We start from the raw sequence: 18,974 nt of genomic DNA on the forward strand, positions 1-18,974 counted from the left end.
CAAAAATTCAAAGCAAACGCCTAGATTTCCCGGAACGCAAATTCAAATTAGGGCCTTGGCTCGAGACCGCCATCACCATCTTCCAACTCTGCTCCAAACTTTTCCATGGCCAACGACCCTAATGACCTCTTCTCCTCCTTAATATCAGACATCAAAACCTACTCTGGCAAAGACCCTCTTCTCCCTTGGCTCCGGTATATCCAATTTCTCTGCTTCTGTGTGTGTGCGTGCGTGTGTGTTCGTTTTATTAATTTGCGTCTCTCTCTTATTTTTTTTGGTTTGGGATTTGTGTTTTTGGCTATAGAGGGATCCGAAAGTTGAAAGAGTCGCTGCCTTCGCAGCTTCTGAACGAGAAGCTCCCCAGGTTTTTGCAGAAGTGCGCGCAGACCTTTGAGTCCGATCGGCGTTACAGAAATGACTTACGCTACCTCCGCGTTTGGTTACAGTTGGTAATCGATAAACCCATCACTCTTTTCATCATCTATGATTTTATATTCTGGGTCCTCCAGTTTCGGTTTAGTTTCGTAGCCGTTGTTTGGTTCCTGCGAAAATGGAAGATTAAATTTGGAATCTGATGGTTAAGTTGTTTTAGTTGCCCAAAATGTAGTTATGTGTTTACATGTGCTTTGTGAGTAGATGGATTTTGTTGATGATCCGAGAGCGCTTTTGAGGACCCTGGAGGTGAATCACATCGGGACAAAACGGTCTTTGTTCTACCTGGCATATGCTCTTTACTACGAGAAGATCAAGAAATTTGAGGAGGCTGAGAAAATGTACCATTTGGGGGTGCAGAAGTAAGTTTTCTCCTACATTTTTAGAGCTTATTGGGGCGTTTGAATGTCCAAAAGAAATCGAATCCTTCCACATTTGTTCATATTGGGTTTGAGTGAACGATTAATTCCTTTATAAAGTAGCTGAATTGAAAAATTAGCGAGTTGATTGGAAATGGTAACCATCATGTTTAACAAAAATGTTCACTTTCAGGTTCTATGCATACAATGTTTCTAAAAAAGGCCCTATGTTCTTGCGATGCTCAATGGTTTCTGTTCCATATGTATGAATTCTGACTATGTTTAGTGCTCTAACGTTTTATATCTTGTTTGCTGTGCTGGAATATTACCCATATGTTTTAGACTATATGCTATAGGAAAATAATTGAAGAGTGTAATTAATATATGGGAGACTGTAATTTATATTTGCAATTGAGAGGCCTTTCAATCAATGTTTCAAAGTCTGTTTTGAAGTGTATCTCGCATACTTTCTTTGTGGGTAGCAGCAATTGCAATGTTTCAAAGTCTAATGGATTGTTGAGCTAATTTTTTATTACTGAAATAGTAACCTTACATTGTATTTGACTAATTTTTGTTGCGAGAATTTTGAACTTGCCAGTGCCACTAGATCATAGTTTAGAAACTCGGTAAACAAACCATTTATCACATATATTTACTCTTATTATTTAATGCGTTGACATAATAATGACCAGTTCAAGTATTTGGATGGTATAGGATACTTTCTTTTTGTTTTTTCGTGAGGCTTGGAAAATACTTGCATTCACCTTCAAATTGACTGCTAAGCAGCCTTGCAGAGCCTATGGATGAGTTGCAGAAATCATATGAGCAGTTCCTTCACCGGATGGAGAGATACAAGAACAAGAGGACCCTGGTAGTGCTTTTTAAGGTTTTGTGTATTGGGCCTGTGTTACTAGTTAGTTAGAGTCCTTGGTTATCTAACTATGATCAGACATCCTGCAGCGCCAGGAAGGAAGAACTGCCAAAGGGTTTTTATCTGGTTGCAGCATCCCTCCCAATGGCAGTATAACTGAAGAAAACAAAGAAAATATATGCAGAGTTGAGGGAAGGTATTTAATGGAATCTAATTATACCGGGGTTTCAGAAAACTCTTGCGACGATAGAACAAGTCAAGATCTGTCCACAAAGAAGGAATCTATTGGAAAGATTGGACCTGGAAGTATCTCTAAGCAACAGGCAACTACCAAAAGAGAGTCAGATGGACAGAGGATGTTTTGCACTGATGATACGGTTGCGGTGAAGTTTGTAGACTCTGTCATTGTTGGAAAGTCTGAAGCTGAAGATGCTTGCCATCATGGGCTGGTTGAGCCTACGATAAATATGAAGGAGGCTATGAATGTCATCAACAGCATGTTTCGAGAACCTATAGAGACAGCTCCAGTTGGTAGGAGATCACGCACAAGCCAACCAAAAGAAGAAGGTTCTTCAATCCTGCAGCATGGTAGAACTGAAAATTGCCTGCCTCAACAAGAACCTTTTGCAATATACGTTGACGATGAAGTAAGTAGTGAAATTGGAGAGAGAAATGAGGAGAAGGATAACCTTGAGCAGAATGATGTTGAAAGTATGACAGAAGGTTCCCTTTCTTCTGCTTCACGTGGAAATGCTTTTGTGTTTCCTAGCCCAAAGGATCTTGCACCTGAGAGCTCGCCGCAACCAAAGTTTAGAGAGGACACAGTTGTTTGTAGGTTTGTTGGGTCAACTATTTTAGATGAGCCGGTCGAAGTTGAAAATGTTTGCCACCATGGCTTAGTAGACCCCACAATCAACTTGAAGGAGGCTATGGATGATATAAATAACATGTTTGGGAAGCCAATGGATTTTGTTAGGACCAAGAGATTGAGAAAGCAGGACAAAGCACCCGAAAGTAAAAAAGAATTTGGTGGGTTTTCAATACTTTCTGATGATGACTTGGAACACCAAGAAGTTCAGCTGCGGTCAAACTTATCTGGAACATCAAGAGAATGTGATCTGTTTGAGCCAACAGTGTTTACAAAGGAGGCCATGGATGACATAAATAAGCTGTTTGGCATGCCATTGGATTTTTAAAAACAGGTAAAGTGCTATAGGTGTTACAAAATTTTGGATTTGTTGTTAACAGCAAAAAAGAAAATCAGTCAGCCATGCTTTTGATCTGGCCCCATGTGTTTGAAAGTGAATTGTTTTAGAGTCCATGGATTTATTTTTCTTAATGAGTTTTCTGTGTGTATTTATGCTGTTTTATCTTCAAATTTCAGCAGAAGCTCATTGTTATCTCAATGATGTGTCCTTTGTATCCCTTGTGTGTTCTACAGCAGTAGTAAATATCATTTTGTAATGCATGCAAAACATTTAAGTTTATTCATTTATTCAATCAAATAGCACACATTGGCAACATATTCCTATCCAAACTGATAGATCAACACTTAATACAAAGATTACTCAAGGACCAAACAGCAATTGTTAGCAATATTAGTTGTGAGGTTTGATAGGGCAATAAGCTGGACGGAAAGCCAAGGGGCCTGCAGCATAGATCACAGCCTCATAGTTCTTTCCAATCAGTTTCTTCTCTTCATAACGAAGAGGAGAGCCGTAGAGTCCATAATTAACATTGGTGGGGTTGCTGCAGTTTACAACAGGAGATGAAAGGAGTTTCACTTTGCACGCTTGGAGGGGATGCTCCAATATAGAGTTACTCATCTTGAATCCCTCCAGTGGTGCATAGAAGTAGCCATTTTCGTTTGCTTCAAAAGCCTCGTAGAAGCTGACTCTTTTTTTGTGGTCCTTGCAGACTACACCTACTTTAGCCGAAGGGATGGGCTTGGCTCCAGTCAAAGACCATGTTCCTACGTGCTCGCAGCTCTGGCAGTAGACAATGCCTTCCACCACCACTTCTGTTTTGTTCTCTGGTGTTTTTGTTGGGACATCTCCAATAGCAGCTATGGAAGGGAAGGCCAAAGGGAGGAGCAGGAGTGAGAAGAGGACTACAAGGTGGCTGCTTCCCATTCTCTTCGATGAGTAATTGTTGCTTAGAGAATAGAGATCACTTTTGTGAGGAAATGCCTGTGTGAAGAGAGATTTTAGAGTTGTATTTATAGTTTGTCCGTGCAACTTTCGGGTGAATTTTGCAAAAAAAATTGATGGACGTGCGCGCTACTAAGCTGCATATCAACGACATTCTTCATAATTGGAAACGTGAACGCCATCTTCTTTTCATGAAAAATTAAGAAGTACGCATGTTTTTTTTGAGAGAGAAAGACCGGCCGGCTACATACAATTAAAAAATACAGAAAAAGAAAGTCGGCCGGCCAGGTTTACAGGGATTGGGATTGGCTGTAATTTCAATTATTATTATTATTATTATTATTATTATTATTATTTTATTCCGTAATTTAATGTTTGAATTGCAGCTTGCTTGACCCCTGTATGAGAGAAGGCTCCAATGGAGTCTATTTATTCTAGTTTCATGATGGGATTTATACTCGATGGTTGTCTCGGATAGTTGTAGACTTGTACGTGTTGTGGGTGGCATGTGTTAGGGAGATTTACAATTTAGTGAGTCTTTCGGTGACACCGTAATATAGCACTTTGAGATATTACTTACTTTAAAAGTTTAAGTTTATGAGTTTGGGCCTAACTCTAACATATTAAACACTCACACATATAACAGCTTTTTAATAAAGAATTCAATATTTTTACATTCACACATGTTTATTCAACAATCTTCCTCTCACGTGTGATTATATCGTTGCATAATTACACTCCCCTTCAAATGAAAGCTTTTTTTTTTTTTTTTTTTTTATCAATCTTATGGATCGTTTCCAAGATTACTTATGTGGGTTTGTCCATGTTATGCACCTTTGCTCTTAGTCTAGGGATTTTCGTTTGTACCTGTGCCATGAAATTTCTCCTTACTTCATGGACCCTCATTTATGCCCGCACCTTGCACTTTTGTCTCTATTTCAGGGACTTTTGATTATGCTCGTGTCATGAACCTTTGCCTTTAATTACTCTAGGGATACTCTATGGACTCTCATCAATACCCACACTTTTGCGTCTTTGCTCATACTCTAAGGACTCTTATTTGTGCATGTGTCACTCCACCATACCGCACACTACAATAGGCTCTAATATTACTTGTTAGGAAAATTTACAACTTAAATAGTTTTCTAATATTACTTGTTAGGGAAATTTACACCTTAAAGAGGTTTTCAGTGAGAGCACAATTGTGACAACTCAGAAAATTAGTGTTATATTGAAAATGCGAATTACCCACATTGAATATGTGGATTATAAAGAAGCTCATGTGTGTTAAGTCCTATGTTAAGACTAGGAAGCTCCCATCATAACTCCACTAAATATTTCAAAGTAATAGCGTATATATGACTAACTTTTTCTTGAGTCATTACAATAATATAGCATGTTGCGACAGCATTCTACTCAAAATATGCATGAGTTTGGGCCATATTGTCCCATTGCACAATTTGTTGAATTACTTGACGGCCACCCTCATTTGGCTAAAGAGGGTAGCTTGAGCCACCTTTGAATTTTTTTAAAAAAAATTTAATTTTTAAATAATGCGTATGAAACGACTGTCTTTATTAGATGTTCATTATTCATATCTCGATGCATATTAAAAATTGAAACTCTCTCTTTCTAGCCCTCTATCACTACCTATACCATAATCACCATAGCTCCATTGTCACCGGCACCTTCACTGTCACTACCAGTCTACCACTATCTTGTTGTCCATATATAAATATTACACGTATTACGTATATGTTTAGACAAAGGGATGGCCAAATCCTTTTTATCATTTTTGCATTACAGCAGTGTAATTTATTCAGGAAACAGAACAGAGTGCCTTATATTTCATATAAATATCCTCAAATCAATCAAAACAGAGCGCCTTAATCACAAGAAAAGAAAAGATCAAACATCGAAAAAAATAGTAATAATCAAGGGTCAAAGGTAATTGGTAATATAGACGTGATTAGGGAACAGGGCAATGATCTGGGCGGAATGCCAAGGGGCCTGCAGCAAAGACAACAGCCTCATAGCTGCTTCCAAACAATCTCTTGTTCTCGTAACGCAACGAGGCGCCATAGAGACCGTAGTTAACGTTGGTAAGGAGGTTGCAGTTTTCAAGAGGAGACGAGACGGGCTTCACATGGCACGACTGAAGAGGATGTTCCAAAAGACATTGGCTCATCGTGAAGCCTTCAAGCTGTGCGTAGAAGTAGCCGTTACTGTCTGTTTCAAACACCTTGTAGTAGCTGACTTGGTCCTTGTAGTTCTTGCAGATGACGCTGACTTTAGCAGACGGGATTGGCTTGGCGCCAGAGAGAGACCATGTTCCAGCGTTCTCACAGCTCTGGCAGTAGACCACGCCTTCAACCACCACGTCAATCTTCTTCTCTGCGTCAGCAGCTATGGTGGCAGCTGGGAAGGCCATGAGCGCTGAGAAGAGGATCAAGAGCTGCCTGCTGAATGCCATTTTCTGAGACTTTAGGAGGGAGAGTGGTTTGAGTTTGGGGTAAAGAGAAATGGGATAGAGTTGTATTTATAGTTTGTTAGGGAAAGATAACATCTTTTGATTCGCCAAGTGCTTTTCTGATGGACGTGGGGGCTACTAATTAAGCTGCATGTCAACGACTTGCACTGCTTGGAAGAGGTATAGATAGACGTGAAGGCCACCCTGTGTTTTGTCAATGTTTTTTTTTCTATGATGGATAAGAGAGTGGAGTCTTCAAAATTTGTGGCCCTCTTATAAGGTCTAGTTCATAAAGGCATTGTATTGAAGCTTGTTTGCATAAGAAATGGACGAATTGAGATTGTCAATAATTATTTGTTCGGATTGCTAGACAGGTAATTGTGAGAAAATTCTCACAGAATTCAGGCAGTTTAGCACCTGTTCGGACAAATGGGCTCATGAGAATCTCTTGCAATTGCTTGCCTGAACAGGTAATTGTTGGAGACCCATTTGCAAACCCTCTATAATGTCATTGCTTAAATGTGCACCAAGTTCGTCAGCAGCTCTTCCATAAAGTCTAAAAAAAATCTAGGATTATCTTGCTGGAGAAAGTAATGCTTATAATATTATTATTATTATTATTATTATTATTATTATTATTATTATTTTTCAATATTAACTGAAATATTAGTAGGTCTTTTGTTATGTTAGACACTGGACGGATGCACGCTCAAAATTTTCCCACATGAGCTAATTGCTAAGCATCCCCACCCAAGACACATGGAGAGAGAGAGAGAGAGAGAGAGAGGAATTTGCAAGACATTGATCGACCAGGGCAGCTCTTAACAAAAAAGAGGATCTTTCCTCAGTTGGACGTAGACTCGGCCCTTGTCTGCTTTCACAGTTTCCCGGCCAAATGTAAAACAACAATATCAAAATAAAAGAAGATTCGCCAAACTTCCCTTTGTAGGAGTTATATACAAATAATTCTTTTTACCCTATGATAAATACAAGCTGTATCAACGTATGGGCAACTTCGATCTTTAGTGCCTCATACAACTACAGAAAATTCCCCTTCATGCTTGCAATTTGAAGTTCAGTATAAGTTTTGTGCCTCAGCTTCCATCCGCCGAAGCAACCTCAAGCTCTGCCCACCAAAGAGGAGAAAGTTTTGGGTTTGCTCCCTCAGGGGTTATTCCAGTTATGGCTCTAAATCTTGCGGAGACTTCTCTCATTGCCGGTCTGTGTTTAGGGTCAGGGTGGACACAAGATTTTATCACTTCACCAATCAGCTCCAGTTGCACCTCTTGGAAGGATGTCAAAGTGGGATCAACTATTTCTCTAAGCGGTTGCTCCCCTCTCAAGAAGTCAGATGCCCAGTCTTCAAGTGAGCTACTATCCACAGAGTAAGGAACCCGACCGGTAACCATTTCAAACAATATCACACCAAAGCTGTAAACATTACTTTCTGGGCCTACTGATGGTGTATGTATATTCCTTAATCCAGCTGATTCTATCTTGGCTGCGACGATCTCATTCCAGAAACTGAACTCTGAGATTTTGGCTGCATAATCTTCAGTGAGGCAGACAGCTGAAGAGTTCAGGTTGTTGTGGGCTATAGGTGGGTTTAGCTGGTGCATATGCTCAAGGCAGTAAGCCATTCCCATTGCAATTCTCAGCCGCATTCTCCAGTCCAAGTGTTCAGCCTCTTTTACTGCAGGGACCATCAAAATTAGATATCTTAGGCAATAATATTAGTAGCTGAATGATAAAAGAGGCTATCATCAAAAACAGCAAATAATTTTCCTTATAATCTTCCATGGTCTGATGATTATGTGGCAACCTCAACCTCCTATGCTAAGACATAAGTTTTCAAAAACTTAATGTTTTGGCAACCTTAACAAAAAAACAAATGAACCCTCTTAACATTGATTGTTTCAAAATATTACCCTATTCTTCTCCTCTAATTTGAGAGGTTGCCACATCATTGGTGCAAGAAGTTTACTTCTGCACATCCATAGCAGATTTCTTTTCACATAAGATACAGAAATTTTATACGAGTACATGACAGTAATTGGAGACAAGGCCAAATGCACCCAATTTTTACCTCTTAAGTTTAACATGCAAAACAAGTTCCTTTTATTTCTTGTTACAGAAGGTTCACATCAACTTCGACAGAAATAAATTGGACTGCCAAGTCATCTTGGGAGTAACCTGAATGGGGCACAGTTACAATATCATGGAGCTCTTGGATATTTAAATTTTATGATGTAGAGATAAATTTAATTCTGTAATGACTGAGACAGCTAAAGAACTTTGATATCATAATTAGTTGAATTTTGAGTACTTAGAATTTAAAAGTGAGTCAGTAACCTTGCAACCACTACTCTTCTTTTTTCTTTTTCTGTTAAGCTCATAAATCCTATATTCAGTAACAAAAAGACCTTTTCAAGAAAACCTCATACTTCTTTTCAAAACATTTAATGGCATCTGAAAACAACTTAAGGAAAAGTAGTTTGCCAGTACTTGGAATAATTTATCAAATATATATGGCCTGTCCAGAAAAATACCAATAATGATAGAAATACTCACTGTGTAAATGCTCAAAGAGTGTTCCATTTGGAGCATATTCAAAAACCATCATTCTGGTGAAAGGCTCATCTTCCTCGCAAAATCCAAGAAGGTTGACAAAATTCTTGTGGTTAACTTTTGATATTGTGTCAATCTGAAACCAGAACCACAGAAACAATTAGGGACTCTAGGACCACATAAAAGCCACAGAGGGTTCAACGCAATTTGTTTGTCAAATACCTTCTTCCTAAAATGTGCTTCTAAACTTATTGACCAATCCTTGGCAGATGTCACAGCAACAGAAGCCACAGCTATTTCGACTCCACTAGACAAGGTCCCTTTGTGAACTATACCAATTGGTGAAGAACCAATGACATTACTGAAATCTTCACAAGCTGTTTCAAGCTCTGATCTCTTGAGCTTTGGCACACCTGTAATGCAAATTCCCAATCATATATATTAGATGATCTCAACCATCCAGTTCAGATTTGGGAGCATTTGACTAGATTGATTTTTCATCTTTCAAAGGATAGCTTCTAACTTATGCACTCATATAAGACTATGCTCCAAAACGAGCTATGCATGGTGTGGTGATGTTGACCATTACAAATGAGATGGTAAAGCAAATGAAACAAATATGTCCAAAATTATATATTTCTTTTCCTCTGCTTTTCTTCCCAGTGAGTAAGAAGACATACCAGTTACAAATGCTTTCTGAAGCTGTCCACTTAATCCTGTCGCCCAAGGTTTTACAGTGGCCACCTTATTGGTTTTACAAAGATATACACCAATGATGGAAATTAGAATGGCACCCCCTATTGCTCCAACCAATATTAAAACCAAACGAATATTTGAATGGGAACCAGAGAGTTTTGGGGAGGAAGGCACTTGAGCAGAATTGGGAGATGGTGAGGAAGAATTAGTTGTGGTAGGAGAAGACTTGGGAGATGGTGAGGAAGAATTAGTTGTGGTAGGAGCAGAATTGGGAGATGGTGAGGAAGAATTAGTTGTGGTAGGAGCAGACTTGGGAGATGGTGAGGAAGAATTAGTTGTGGTAGGAGCAGAATTGGGAGATGGTGAGGAAGAATTAGTTGTGGTAGGAGCAGAATTGGGAGATGGTGAGGAAGAATTAGTTGTAGTAGGAGCAGAATTGGGAGATGATGAGGGAGAATCAGGTGGAGGAGGACCAGCCTTTAGTGCCGGTGGGGATGGAGATGGGATTGGGGGTGGTGGGTCTGCACGTTCACCGCCCGGTCCTGTCCTTTGGAGCAGTCTCCTCTGAACCATGACTTCATTTTGGGCAATGCTCCTAGCAAAGATAAAAGGCAAGCTTTAGATGATATAAGTAGAATTCAGGAACCATGTATAAAATCCCTTAAAAAAAAAGTAAAACTCCCAAAATCATCAAAGGGGGGCCTATTGTTTACAACATCAGTAAACGCAATTTCCAATTTCAAATTTGTGAAAAAAGAAATGTACCCAAGCATTTTACATTTTGGCTCTGGCATTGAAGTAAATTCCATGTGGGATTTCCCAAGGTCATGGGATTTCCCAAGGGGGATTTCCCAAGGTCTACCAGGTTGAGGTATTATATTGAGTTATTGACCCACAAAATAACAGCTTCAAATTGATTGTGGTGGCATACCAAGCAACGCATCTTTTATGGCAAGATGATCCTTTAGCAGCATTAGAAAGCTGATTTTCATCTACTTGAGATTCAGAAAACAACTGAAGTCCATCAATCTCAGGAGATAAGTTACCAAGTTGCTCATTGTTGTCCACTAGACTGCAAGGTGAGCAGGAAAGAAATTTAGCATATGGACAGGGGGGAAACGTATAAAAAAGATGTTCCTTAGTGAAAATTGAACAGTTTAACACCAAACCTACAGGATTGTGAGGGAAAGATTACTGCCAAGTTCAGCTGGGAGTGTTCCGCAGAAGTTATTGTACCCCAAATCCAACTCCTCTAACTCCTTCAGCTCTCCAATCTCTTCAGGAATGATTCCGCTCAAAGAATTATTGCGCAAAATACTGCAGGGAAATGCAAAGTGACAATGATTCACACAAGAGATAAACTTAAAAACTGCAGCGACTATAAATTTTTACACAACTAGGTAATGAACTTATAAATGCTTACATAGATTTTATTTGAACTAGCTTTGCAAGCTCAGGTCCCAGTGTTCCTCCAAGACAAAGGCCTTTCAAGTTCCTGCACATAGAGTATATCAAACCTTTTGAACTGACTAGAGGCAAAAAGCAGAAAACAAACATCATCCTATAAGTATTACTTCCATACAACATGAAACAAAAGGACAGCGTAGCTATTTAAACAACTATATGATATTGACTGACGCATTCCAGTGTCTCTGCTATTAATCAGGATATTTAGGATGAAGATAGAGGAGTTGTAAACTCAATATAAAACACCACCGCCATGGGTTTCTAGATCACAAATTAAGTCTCTTTGGATATCGCTGATTGAACAAGCTAGGGTGCCTTAGGCACATTAAATTACCGGTGTAGTACAATTCTCTAAGAAGATACAGGATAATTAGGAATCCTAATATTTGAATAACTTCTATGACCAGATGAACAAATTGAGCCGAAACAACTTAGTTAATGACTTAAAAGTTAAATTAAAACCATAAGTCAAATCTCAATTGCAAAATAATAACGACCAATTCACGGAAAGCGCAAACTTTTAAAGCTTTCTTGATCTATTTAAAATAAAACTAAATCAAACAATCAGTAACCTCCATTGGTTGCTGAGAAAACCGAGGAAACAAGAAGAAAATAGAGCTTAAAATCTTGCCCTTCATGTCAACTTAAGCTCCCTAATAACTGAAAAAACAAAAAAAAAAAAGAAAAAAAAAAAAGACTCTAAAGTTTTGAATTCTTTCCTTCTTTCCTTCTCCTACCTATTCTCTGAAACCAAACAGATGATAGAATGATAAAAGTCTTCACTTTTTTCCATAAATAAATAAATACTCACAAGGCCACAACTTTTCCATCTGAGCACTCGATCCCGAACCATGAACATGGATCAACGACTCCATCTTCGTCTTTCCAATTGGACAAAGCCCCAAAGGGGTCACTCACCACTCTCTCTCTAAACCTCAGCAGAGCCAAACCTGCGCAGAAAATACCCCATTCATCATTATCCTTCACTTCCCAAGAAACAAACAAGGAACAAGAAAAACCCAGATCCCAGAAACCCCAAATACCGCACCTTCATCGTTGAGACACCAAGTCAAACGCAAACTCATACACAAGAGGCACACCACCATGACGCCTACCAAACGTCCCAGTTTCCATTCCTGGTCCATTCCAATCCTTAACAACGTAAACCCAATCACGAACACGACGCTTCCAACCGAATTTTTCTTCCAGTTTGATCACAAACGGAGTTCAATCGGGGGAAAAATCAAGCTTAGAACTTGTCGAAGAAACCCACGTTGAAAGTCGGTGAAAAATAATACTTAGATATTAAAATCAAAACCATGTTCGCATGGATGCAAGCTAATATAGACCAACTAATTAACGTTTGAAAACGCGTACACTGAAAGTGTAATTTGGTTATTCTATTATCTCCTTGTATGAAAGTTTACTGGAATGATTGGACTGGGTCTAATTTTTCTTTCTAATAACCAAAGCTTACGGCAGAGCCGCCTGGCTGAAAGCGACCTCGTCTTTGAGTCGTGGGGTCCAGCACTGTTAGGACGCGTTTGGCTGTTTCGGATTCTGATAACTTTAGTTTTGGTGACTCGAGTGCCGGCGACTGACTTTGTAAAAATGACACCAGACAAACACAGTCTCTTTCTTTCTTTCTTTCTTTCTCACCGTTTTAGATACTTCCCTTGTTTTTTGTTTGGCTACGGGCTACCGAAGTCTACCCTACGTAAAGAGAAGTGGACTGAGTAAAACAGTGAGCTTCCTCGAAGCTCACACTACATAGAATAATTATTTGGAAATGTATTTCCCACCATCTTTGCAGTCGCCATCTACTACCAATTTATCAACACGTGGAGCTTATCTTACTAATTAAACGATTATTATTCTTCTTATTATTATTTTGTGGATTTAAGTTTATAAGATAATTGATAATTTAACAAAGTATCTTAATAAAGATATAAAGTTAAAATTTTTACTTTATAATTTGATTTAATTTTAATTAAATATTTCACGAGTCTCGCTTATTCAAAATGGTTTAAACTTACAAGTAATAATGAATATTAAAATAGTAATTAACTAATTAAATTCACTATTTTTTTTTATCAATTTAAAGATTAAAACAAATATTTAAGCTCTCATACAAGATGAAATATTAGAAAATTAAAAGCTAGATAATATATTTATAGAAAAATGCTATATACTCGACAACGGGGCGAAACTATAACTTTTAGTTTGAAGGAGGCAAAATTTTTTAAAAAATATTTGGGGGAATAAAATTTAATTTTTAAATGTCTATTTGTTTTTTTTGTTTTTTTTTTTTTTTCGGGGGACCACCTCATAGGGTGGTTCCGCCCATGCTCAAAAGTATTCTCATTCCATCCAATAATTAAGGTTGATATAGAGCATGGTCTCCTAATCTAAAAATTCATTTTCATTCACCAAATACTATGAGATACTATGTTACAAAGTTTTAACTATTTGATTTTTTTATATTTAATAATGATTAATTCAAAAATTATTAGTTAAATAATTATATATATATTTTTATCAATTGATATAGAGCGTGCTCACAAGTATTCTCATTCCATCCACTAATTAAGGTTGATATAGCGAGCGTGGTCTCCTAAACTAAAAATTTATTTTTATTCACCAAATGTTATGAGAAACTAAGCTACAAAGCTTTTAACTATTTGATTTTTTTATATTTAATAATGATTAATTCAAAGATTATTAATTAAATAATTATATTTTTTATCAATTGAAATTTTAAAATGAGTAATAATTTATTTTCTCCATAACAACACTTGGGTATTTTAACGCCAAGAGAACACAAAAAAAGAAAAAAAAGTAGATATGGGTCTGATTATTCCACGAGATGGAGCGTCCTCCCCTTGTAGGATCAGGTGTGGATTTGTTAGGCCTCATTGATTGTGACCAATAAATAATTAAATATAGAAGCAGATACATTGATGACTGTTGGATCCAACGGGAACTTGCAAAGTTGTTGGCGATAATGTTATTGTTACGACATTTGAATAGACTAATGTTATAAGTCTTCTTAAAATTATCTTAGAGTTATTATAAATGTGATGTAACTTTTAAAATTATTCTTAAATTTGGGACGTGATATATTGAATTTTGATCTATTGATGATTTTAAAATGCACATCATATTTAGGATGACTCCAAAAATATTATAAGAAGACTTATATCATTACTCTTGTGAATAATTAGTTGGTTGATTTTAAATTGCCATTAATATTTCATAATTAAGGAGAAACTTCCATCACTTTTCGAGGTTTTGAATTGAGGAATTTGAGATTTCTACGACGATTTTTTGTTACTTCTACGACGTCTCTTGTGTGATTGAGGAATTTTATGAGTCCTCTTAGAATTGTTTTAGGGTCCTCGCAAATGAATTTTAAAATTATCGTTGAATTTGAGATGTGATGTATTGAACTTTGATCTATTCGTGATTTTAAAAGTCACATCACATTTGGAATGATTTCCAGAAAGATTTTAGGAACACTTATAACATTAATGTGAATGATTAGTTGGTTGACTTTAAATTGCCATTAATATTTCATAATTAAGGAGAAACTTCCATCACTTTTCGAGGTTTTGCAATTATAATTTTGAATTATCAAAAAAATTATTGGTCATATTTAATTTTTTTGGGGTTTTTTTTTTTTTTTTTTTTTTTTTAAATTAGGATAAATTTGTATTTTTTATAAACTTTATAAGGGTACAAGAGACATTTTCCTTGTTTACCGTTTGATTTAACCATAACCCTCAACAGTATTTGTGAAATTAAAAAAGGTTAAAACATTGTTTTCCAACATTGAAATTTTGAAAATTCAAGATTAGAATTGCAAAACTCATGATACTTCAACTTCAAGGGATTAGTGAAATTTTTCCTAATATTAAATATTTGATTTAATGTAGACCGATGTAAATGCATTAAAGAACGTTGATAATAAAACATTATAGTTAAAAGTTTTCTTTCAAATTAAATTGGAGAAGTTTTTTGTTACTCAATCTATTAAATTGATGTGTATCAAAAATACATGTAAGAATCACATGCTCTATTAAAAATGAGTAATGCTAAAAACCATACATTTGTCTCACTATGATGATGTAGTGGTTCAATTAAATTTTGAAAAGGATTGTAATTGCTTGATTTTAAAATTTTCAATACAAAATTAGATAGTTGTGGTTGGAGGGCTTAACCTATATAATTAAATGGGTCGGATTAGAGTTGACCTATATAATTTCATATATATGCAAGAGCGGAACTAGAACATTCAGTTTGGGGGGTAAAATTAAAAATAAATAAATAAAAAAAAAATTGGGACCACCCTATTGGCTTGGAGGGGGGCTCCCCCAAGCCAAAGAGTGGTTCCACCCCTATACTTATATTTTGACACGACTCGAACTCGACTCTAACGCTAACTTTGAATGCTATTATATTCTTGTTTCAGCTGAGTGCAATTTGAATCGATTCCCTAAAGAAAAGTTCAATGTGTTATTTTATATATCATTTTAGGACAAGTGATGGAGATATCATAACACATCTTCCTTCCTTTTTTTTCTTTTTTTTTCCTCTCAAAAAATGAAGAAAGAAAAAAAAGAAAATCAAATAATTTAAATCAAGTCATAAGGCAAAGCTATTGGTCGTGAACAATTTAACGTCTTGAATGGGAGATGTAGATACAAAAGACGAGTCGAATAAAGATAGATTGTCTTCTTTTGCTTGCAACGTTTTGGTCTTGATTTTGCCAAGTCATATCCTACTTTAAACCTTGGATTTATATTGCCAAGTCGACATCTCCAATGAGCGGATGATTATTATTAAATTTGATTTTTTAATAAATATTTATTGTCTAAATTCTCAATAAAACCTATTTATCTAAATTGGTGGACAATATAATAAAATGATTTGAATTTGTAATACCTCAATGAGGTCTTTAAAGATAATTCTATTCATAGCAAAATACAAGATATACGTTTCGCTTTGAAATACAATAACAAACAGTAAATACAAATTTCGAACGTAACAAGTAAATCAATATTAGATAAGATATTATCTAATATTGCATTTTACTTGATCTTCAGCTTTATCTCTGTTTGGTTCATCTTGTGTATACAAGTCTGAGGAGATTATTCCAATAGGCGAATTGTCCGAAATTTGATTCTTTTATAATTACTTTGGAAATTTGAATGATTAAATTATTTGAATAATTTCTATCGTAAAGGGACAATTAAGCTTAATATTCTATCACATATTTATTTGTTACGTTGGTGGACTCTCAATATTTTAATGTTTCGTGGAATAATTCCAATCATCTAGATATCATAATTTCATAATCTTTTCGATAATTGAACGACCGACCTAACCCACCTTGTTGACCACATGGTTCTCACCTTGTTCTCGCCGCAAGCCGGGGGAGGTTCACCTGCTTGTTCATCGTTAGAGTCTCTAGTACGTCTTTTTTTTTTTTTTTTTTAACAAAAAAAAAAAAAATTACTTATGGCATTTAGTAAACAAAATGACTATTTTATTAAAAAAATAAATAATTATTATTGAGAATAATAAAAATTGGAATGAAATAATTATTTTCATTCCTTAATTTAGTTGTAATAATGAAATAGATCATCCAATATATATATAAAACTAAATTTCTTAAGCCATCCATATAATACAATTATAATTTACATTTTCAAGGACATTTTATTTATTTTTTAAATATAAAAAATGTTATATATATATATATACATCATATATACCACATGTATTCTCACAATAAGAAATAGTTATTCCTCAAAAAAAAAAAAAATAATAATAATAATAATAATAAAGGTCCTATTCCACATATTTAAACGTACCCTTATTTTTTTTTCTCGATTTTGACAGTCAGACAAAACCTGGCCACCCTTCATTGTAGAGATAATGAAACATCATTTTATTCAATGGGCGCGAAAATTCTATTCATTTAGTTGTGTGCTTAGACAAGGACAGATAGCTTTCTTTAGTCCACCGAACAGAAGATAAGATAAGATAAGATAAACGAAAAGTAAAAGTGATATGCATCTCAAATTTTTTTTTTTTAAAATTAGTTTTTAAATGATGTGTCACCATCTTATGAAATTTATTATTTTAGGAAGTGTGTCACCAGCTCATAAGATTATGACATATCATTTTAGAACAAACTTTTGGGAATCAAATTTGGGAAGTGTAACATTTCTCTAAGATAAGAGCAGCTTGCTGAAGAACAATGTTATATTCGTTTATTTTATTTTCTTTTTTACTCTTAAAATTAACGTGACTCTTAAAATTACTATTAAATTTTGAATGAATTACTATTAAATTTTAATCTAATGGTAATTTTAAAAGTCACATCAACGCTATAAAATAAAAAGAAAATAAGAAATGAACCCAGAATTTTATGTTCTTTCTATTTGTTTGTGAAGCATGGTGTAGGCCTTGTTCAAATGCACTATATTGGTACAATAAATTTACGATAAGTCCACTCAAACACATCAAACTGTATGAAAAAATAATCATACCGCCTTCAGCTTGCGCTTGCAAACATTACTAAAAAGTCTTTTTTAAAAAGGGTATGCTTCCCCAAATGTTAGGTAACATATATGTATATATTTTTTCTCAAAATATCTTACCGACTTAAGCATCGGACGCTTCCCCTATTTTTCATGACCGACAATTTCCAACGACTATTTCTCTCGTTTTGCAGGAGCTTTGTCGCCCATACGACTTTCTGAAAAATTGCTTCAACGCAATATAAAAACACTATAATCTAGAAATTGGACAACTTAATCTACGACGAAATAGGATCCTTTAAAGAAGAGTTATTTTAGAATTTAAATTTTATTTTGTTACATCAATATATATATATATATATACCTTAAAATAAATTATTGACCTTACCCTCTACCATTGCCGGAAGTTAACGGCACATTCTTCTAGCTTTATACGTGGAGAGATGAATATTTCCTTTAAGGTGGGATGACTTCGTGAGGTTTGCTCAGAAGGATGGAGGCCTTAATATTCAAATATTTGATTTACGAATTATTTTTTCCAAGTTTGAAAAATTCCAATAATGTTGGCTATCATTCCATCTAATCTTCATTTTTTTTTATTTTTTATTTTTACTGTGGGTTGGCTTCGAATAATCAAATGTTTTTTTTGCAGAATAATCCAATTATCTTAAAATTCCACAAACGGCGCCCGCACGCTTATTCAACTTCTTAAACCACATATAATTCTTACATGGTCGTCTTTTATATATCTGTGCCCACCTAATCACCATCTGTTAGCCACGTGATCATCGCCACCTCGGCATATCCACTCGCGTTGACTTCTTGCTGCTTGCGCAAATTTCTTCTCCTGCACCTCTTTTGTCAGAAATGGGCTTTACTGTACTATTTTCATCCACATGGAGATCAAATATTTCGTGTTATTTTTTATTTTTAATTTAATGATGTATATGGTACCAAAAAATTGAAGTGATCCCGTGCGATCTCATACTCGGCCATCATTAAGTCGGATTTGAGCTAGAATTGCCTGCGACTCTCTCTCTAAGAAAAAAATAAATAAATTTTTGTTTGCATTATTAGTGGCGGAGAATAGGGTTTTTCTTTTTTCTGCCTAGTTAACAGAGGCTGAAAAGCGGATTTCTCTTAAAAATGGAGAGAATTCAGATTGAATAAGTTAGAATTTAATTAATTGACCTACTAAATAACAAATAAGAGAGAGCTAGGTGGGGTTTGAAGACTTTTTCGGCTTATGTTAGCAAAAGTTGAAACTTAGGGGGTATGTTCACAGTTAACCCACAAGCTACCAACAAATCATATATAGTCCACAATATGGTTGGGAGGGACGAGTTACTTTACTTGTAGTACAATTGTTTATGCAATTCAATTAATTTTAGATTCGTAGGAATTCTAATTGAT

At 35.7% G+C, this 18,974-nt stretch overlaps 4 protein-coding genes across 4 annotated transcripts; 1 reads left to right on the forward strand and 3 right to left on the reverse strand.

The window, feature by feature from the left end:
- Window positions 1–22: 22 nt before the first annotated feature.
- On the forward strand, window positions 23–3,663 carry LOC132187321 (uncharacterized). Its single transcript, XM_059601600.1, has 6 exons — window positions 23–194; window positions 305–449; window positions 637–794; window positions 1,578–1,662; window positions 1,752–2,864; window positions 3,580–3,663. The coding sequence occupies exons 1-5, from the start codon at window positions 106–108 to the stop codon at window positions 2,856–2,858; spliced, it is 1,584 nt and encodes a 527-aa protein (XP_059457583.1). The 5' UTR covers window positions 23–105; the 3' UTR covers window positions 2,859–2,864; window positions 3,580–3,663.
- Window positions 3,261–3,794, reverse strand: LOC132188140 (non-classical arabinogalactan protein 30-like). The gene has a single exon (XM_059602542.1). It carries the CDS (start codon window positions 3,792–3,794, stop codon window positions 3,261–3,263), a length of 534 nt encoding a protein of 177 aa, XP_059458525.1.
- A 1,987-nt stretch (window positions 3,795–5,781) lies between these two features.
- On the reverse strand, window positions 5,782–6,285 carry LOC132188141 (non-classical arabinogalactan protein 30-like). Its single transcript, XM_059602543.1, has one exon. It carries the CDS (start codon window positions 6,283–6,285, stop codon window positions 5,782–5,784), a length of 504 nt encoding a protein of 167 aa, XP_059458526.1.
- Window positions 6,286–7,103: 818 nt separating this feature from the next.
- Window positions 7,104–12,446, reverse strand: LOC132186897 (inactive receptor-like serine/threonine-protein kinase At2g40270). The gene is made up of 9 exons (XM_059601009.1): window positions 12,062–12,446; window positions 11,825–11,963; window positions 10,970–11,041; window positions 10,720–10,863; window positions 10,478–10,618; window positions 9,531–10,141; window positions 9,073–9,263; window positions 8,854–8,986; window positions 7,104–7,975 (listed from the first exon to the last, which is right to left on the reverse strand). Exons 1-9 carry the CDS (start codon window positions 12,156–12,158, stop codon window positions 7,377–7,379), a joined length of 2,127 nt encoding a protein of 708 aa, XP_059456992.1. The 5' UTR covers window positions 12,159–12,446; the 3' UTR covers window positions 7,104–7,376.
- Window positions 12,447–18,974: the final 6,528 nt, after the last annotated feature.

The sequence above is a fragment of the Corylus avellana genome, chromosome ca7 (genome assembly GCF_901000735.1).
Source record: "Corylus avellana chromosome ca7, CavTom2PMs-1.0".
NCBI lineage: Eukaryota > Viridiplantae > Streptophyta > Magnoliopsida > Fagales > Betulaceae > Corylus > Corylus avellana.

Coding starts and splice junctions, on each gene's coding strand:
- LOC132188141 (XM_059602543.1), bottom strand. CDS start 6,285: ATGGCATTCAGCAGGCAGCTCTTGATCCTCTTCTCAGCGCTCATGGCC.
- LOC132187321 (XM_059601600.1), top strand. CDS start 106: ATGGCCAACGACCCTAATGACCTCTTCTCCTCCTTAATATCAGACATC. Junction 450..636: donor TCCGCGTTTGGTTACAGTTG/GTAATCGATAAA, acceptor CTTTGTGAGTAG/ATGGATTTTGTTGATGATCC. Junction 795..1,577: donor TACCATTTGGGGGTGCAGAA/GTAAGTTTTCTC, acceptor ACTGCTAAGCAG/CCTTGCAGAGCCTATGGATG.
- LOC132186897 (XM_059601009.1), bottom strand. CDS start 12,158: ATGGACCAGGAATGGAAACTGGGACGTTTGGTAGGCGTCATGGTGGTG. Junction 11,042..11,824: donor GATGGAAAAGTTGTGGCCTT/GTGAGTATTTAT, acceptor CTCTATGTGCAG/GAACTTGAAAGGCCTTTGTC. Junction 9,264..9,530: donor TCAGAAAGCATTTGTAACTG/GTATGTCTTCTT, acceptor TTTGCATTACAG/GTGTGCCAAAGCTCAAGAGA.
- LOC132188140 (XM_059602542.1), bottom strand. CDS start 3,794: ATGGGAAGCAGCCACCTTGTAGTCCTCTTCTCACTCCTGCTCCTCCCT.